Source organism: Penaeus japonicus, unplaced genomic scaffold, assembly GCF_977035675.1.
Source record: "Penaeus japonicus unplaced genomic scaffold, GWHDUDI00000001_assembly GWHDUDI00000035, whole genome shotgun sequence".
NCBI classification, from domain to species: domain Eukaryota; kingdom Metazoa; phylum Arthropoda; class Malacostraca; order Decapoda; family Penaeidae; genus Penaeus; species Penaeus japonicus.
The window spans coordinates 9159801-9164800 of NW_028234437.1; the positions used below are offsets into that span (position 1 = coordinate 9159801).

The 5000-nt window shown below is 40.4% G+C and overlaps 1 protein-coding gene across 2 annotated transcripts in view; it reads left to right on the plus strand.

Annotated features, from left to right (window-relative positions):
* Window positions 1-5000, plus strand: part of Bdp1 (transcription factor TFIIIB component B'' homolog Bdp1) — a 7666-nt gene that overhangs the window by 1250 nt on the left and 1416 nt on the right. For both annotated transcript variants that reach the window (XM_043036145.2, XM_086531320.1), the window contains exons 2-5: window positions 1-80; window positions 1187-3659; window positions 3975-4163; window positions 4509-4737. The exon at window positions 1-80 is cut by the window's left edge and continues 61 nt beyond it. In XM_043036145.2, the coding sequence (XP_042892079.2) occupies window positions 1-80; window positions 1187-3659; window positions 3975-4163; window positions 4509-4737 (2971 nt within the window). The remainder of the gene's footprint in view (window positions 81-1186; window positions 3660-3974; window positions 4164-4508; window positions 4738-5000) is intronic.

The following is a 5000-nucleotide window of genomic DNA, read 5'->3' on the forward strand; positions in this document are numbered from 1 at the left end:
GGCAGCGCACAGGGCAGAGTAAACCTGCTGCCTCATCTAGCCAGCCTTTAGTCAAGCTGCCGGGCATTGTGAAGGAAGAGGTAAGAAGTTCTCTATGTCAGTCTGCTTTAACGTTTCTGTGGCAGATGTGTTTCAAGTAGTGGGATCACTTTTGCTTCGCATTTACTTTTTGTTGAAGTTGCAAGCTTTTTATTCCTTCAGTTGAGTAACTAGGGCATTATATCAAATGCTATTTATTATCACAGTGCTGTTATACCATAGATAAACTCATTAATCATACTGTAAGTTTAGAAAATTATAGAAATCACACAGATCGTCTTAAGATGCCCACCCCAACCTCCATGTATATTCTGGTAGGATAGAGCTTGGACTGTTTTTTTATTTGATAATAAGCTTCCTGGCTTTATTGTCAGTGTATATCCTGTACCAAAACTAATATGGACCAGCTCTAAACTGCCTTGAATAGATAAACTTGTAACCATTTCTATTTTCTCTTATATATTCCAAGCTGTTCTCTCCTGTATTGTTCATGGATTTTATGGTCTGTTCATGCGATGTCTTTTATTTTTTATATTGTTCTTTCCTGAAGGGAATTACCTTTGTGGTGGAGCAGATGTTAAAACTTACTCTCCACTTGATTAATTACAAGGATATTTAGGAATGCACTGAACAGATACATATATATGGTTTGTACTGAGCAGAGGAGGAGAGAATGTAGGTCTTTTCTGACCTTCTATCATGTATATGGACAACATAAAATTAATAACATAGATACTTCATTCTTAATAATGATATATAATAGTAACTTCATGTACTATATAATGAACTAATATTAGACAGGGCTTTCAGAAGCCTTATATAGATATATTTCATTTATTTGATATTTATAGTAAAATATAGTATAGTTAGTTATAGGGATGCAAAACTCATAGTAACATAGTATGATTATTAGACAAAAAATGTAGCTATCAGATGATATTAAATGTTTAAGAAAAAGAAAAAACTTCTTGATGATTCCTTTGATTGTTCTTTATTAGATGTTTTATTGAAAAATGTTTGATTTAGGTTGAACATTATGAACTGTGTGAAGTCTAGATTAAGATCATTTTATATGATATAAGACAAGAACAATATTACCTATAGTAAATATACTTGTTGGTATATTAAAATTCTTCATGATTTTCAGGCTTCAGGCAGTGCTCCTCCAAGTTCAGGAGAGTTCCAGGCAAATACACCTCCACATAGTTCAGAAATGGATCTTGCCGAAAGCCTCACAACTGCTGATGTAATTGCACAGTCAGTCAAGATGGAGAAGGCTAGTGTAAAGGAAGTAATCCCAGTGGAAGAAATCACACCCTCAACAAGCCAGCCTTCTCTCTCACATGTTTCATCAGAAGAGAATACCTCTCCTCAAGATGGCATGTCACCGAGTTATGACGCGCATTTGCATGGAGCTAAGGATGCATCTGATAGTCAAGCAGAAGGAAGTTCATTGCCTCCAATTGAAGTAAAAGTGAAACAAGAGGCTGCACTAAAAAACTCTGCTCCTGGAGAAAGCAAATCTTCAGCGAGTATGCGTAGAAAGAGAATAAAAGTTGCACCAATGGTCAGCACTGGTAGAAAAGGTGCCATTGCTGTTCCAAATGTGTGTGAATCTAGCACCTCTAAAAAGACTGTTGAAACCAATGGCAAAAAGGCAGAAAGGAAATTAGATATCTCCCAAGGCCCAGAAGCACAGGACAGGGATGAGGAAAGCACCAGTTCTCAAAATGAAATTAGTATTATAAGTATCAATAAAACAGAAATTATAGAAAGGTGTGCAGAAGAAAAAGATGTTGGTCAGGGAGGAACATTGGACCCATCGAAAGACAGTGAAATATCCATAATTGATGTAGGCAAAGCTGGTGATATATCAGGTGTAGTGTCAGCTAGTTCAGCATCAAAGGTTAAACCACAAGTTTCTCAGGTGAAAAGAGTCAAATTTTCAGGTGATACTGATGTGACTGATAAATCAGATTGTAAACCTACTGGTTCAGAAATAGCAGTGGAAAGCTCAGACATTTCACCAGAGGCTTCTCGGATAAGTTCAGAGGAAAGTAGAAATGATGAAACTGGGAACTCAGTTTTGAAAAGTAAAGGTAATAATAAGGAAGGAGTCCAGTCAACAGAGGGTGTTGAAAGTGGTGCATCTCAGAGCAGTGGAACATGCATCAGGAGATCAAGGATACGTGCCAAACCTGCTCTTTCTGTGAAAAAGAGACCCCCGAGGAAGGTTGATGATGTGAAAGTGAAGAAAGAACCCCCTTCAAAACAGGCTGAAGAACCAGAAATAAGCTCTGTGAAGTCAGCTGTAGGAGTAGGAGATGGAACTGAACAGGAGGTAAGCACTGATAGGATAGACACCTCCATTGTGCAGGAAAGAGAAAAAGCACTGGGGAGAGAAACCACTATGGAAATAGCAGAAGGCGATGAGGAAACCACTTCAAATCTACCAACTAAAAGAACCAACAATTCCATGGAGGAAAGCAAAGAGTTTGTACTGCAGCAAAGTAAAAAACTAGAGAAGAACAGACAGGAGGTGACACAGGAAGAGAAAATGAGAGAACAAGAAGGTGCTGATAGTGATGACAGTTGTGGCGATAAAGAAAATTCATCTAAAGGAATCAAACATATCAAAAAGGAAGTGATAACAAAGAGTAAATCTTTCAAACAGGGTAAGGGAAAGCTGTCCCAGGTTGGCTTGTCTCCACAAAAGATTAAGCCGGGAAAGAAGATAAAAGGGAGTGAAATTGACAGCAAGGAATCTCTTGAAAGTGCAGAGAAGAAAGTCTTCCGTGAGAGGAAAGATAAGTTTAGAAAAAAGTTGTCAAAAGGCTCATTAGAGCCAAAGAGCATGACCATGTTTGACCTGATTTTCTTCAATCCTGCAGCGAACCCAATGCCAGGGCGCTCAGACTCACCAAAGAAGAAGCGACGCCTCAATAGCAAATGTGAGACAGAAAGTGTGACTTCTGACATCTTGGAGGAGCAGAAAATAGATGATTTGGGATTGGATGCATCAGAACCTCCAGAACAAAGTCGCTCTAGCACTCCAGAAGTCCAGATTTGCGAGGAGGAAAAAGATGACTCGCAGAAAGACAACGACGAACCGGAGAAGAATGAGGAGGAGCAGGAGCAGGAGCAGGAGCAGCAGCAGCAAGAGGAACAGCAGGAGGAACAGCAAGAGGAGGAGGAGGAGGAAGAACAAGAAAAAGAAGATGTAGATGTTTTTGCCCCCAGGGTGAAAATTGGTGCAAACGGCCAGATCATTCTGGATGAGACAAGCCTGAGGATCCGCACAACAGCTGCCAAGAACAGGGATGAGATACTGAGCAAGGCAGAGGTCGTTGAGGAAAGCAATGACTCGAGCCACTACGGGAAGTGGAGCAAAAAGAGGAAGCGGTCCTCCCTCTGGACAATGAAAGAGACTGCTAGGTTCTATAAGGCTCTCTCTACTGTGGGCACTGACTTCTCCCTAATGGAGACCTTGTTTGCTTGGAGGTCCAGATCAGAACTGAAGACAAAGTTCAAGAAAGAGGAACGCAATAACAGGGCGCTGGTTGATAAGGCCCTCCAGGACTCGACCCAGTTTGATTTCTCCTTATTTGATATCGAGTCTGGTAAGGATTTTGTTATAAGATATTGTTAATGTCATTTTTTGCTCTCTTGATCATTTGTTATTATCTCTTTCTTTTGCCTCTTCTTCTCTTTCTAGATCTCTGTCTCAGGTATTAAAGATAAATGTTGAATGATATTGGAAACTGTGAAGTCAAACCAGTACAATTCCTTATGTATTTCTATGACAGTGGCATTTCAAAAATCTCAATTTAAATATTGATAGACAGAAGAAGAAAAAGTGGGAGGAGAGGAATGAAAAGAACTAGACTTTTCTGTGTGTGCATTATACACCCTATTCATGAGATTTCCCTTTGTAGATTATGATCCAGAGGAAGACAGGAAGGCATGCAAAGAAGCGGAACGAGAAGAGGCCAAGCGCAGACGACTGGAAATCAAGCAAGAAGAGAAAGCACGGGTAAAGGAGGAGAAGGAGAAAATAAAAGCACACAAATCACATTTAAGAAAGAGGAGAGATATGCTGAAAAAAAGCAAAAGAAAGAAACGGGGTGAGCTGAAGAAGCTATCATTCACTGAAGTGCTGATATATGTAGTATATTTTACTGATGGATGAATCTCTCTCTCTCTCTCTCTCTCTCTCTCTCTCTCTCTCTCTCTCTCTCTCTCTCTCTCTCTCTCTCTCTCTCTCTCTCTCTCTCTCTCTCTCTCTCTCTCTCTCTCTCTCTCTCTCTCTCTCTCTCTCTCTCTCTCTCTCTTCTCTCTCTCTCTCTCTCTCTCTCTCTCTCTCTCTCTCTCTCTCTCTCTCTCACTCACTCACTCACTCACTCACTCACTCACTCACTCCCTTGCTCTCTCACCCCTTCACCATTATTCACATTCCATAATTCTCCCAGACTCAAGTGATGAAGACGAAGAGGAAGAAGAGGACATGGATGAGGAGGACATCCCTTACGACGACGGGAATGACGTCAATAGTGGCGAGGAAACAGATATTGAAGAGATTGCACCACCAGATGACGATGGCAATGAGGGCGAAATGTGCAAGTTGCCGAAGAAGGAGACGAAGCCGAGAAAGAAACGAAAGAAGAGGGCTGACTCCAGAAAAAAGTCACCGCAGCGAAGGTACAGTAGGGTCCTGTTAGAGTTGCGATGGGAGGGCCTGGCTTATCTGTCACTCTGGGAGGATCATCTGGTTAAAAAGAAAAGAAAAAAAGAAAAAAAAAATCTTTCCAGGTAAATCATCTAGATAATGGATGTAAAAGTAGACAGTTCTCAGTGGCAACTGCATTTATTAGAAATAAAACAAATATTAAAAGGAAAAAAGGTCACTCTGGCAGATTTGTGCCTTTTTGGAGTATCAGATGTGTATGAATTGAGTATGAAAA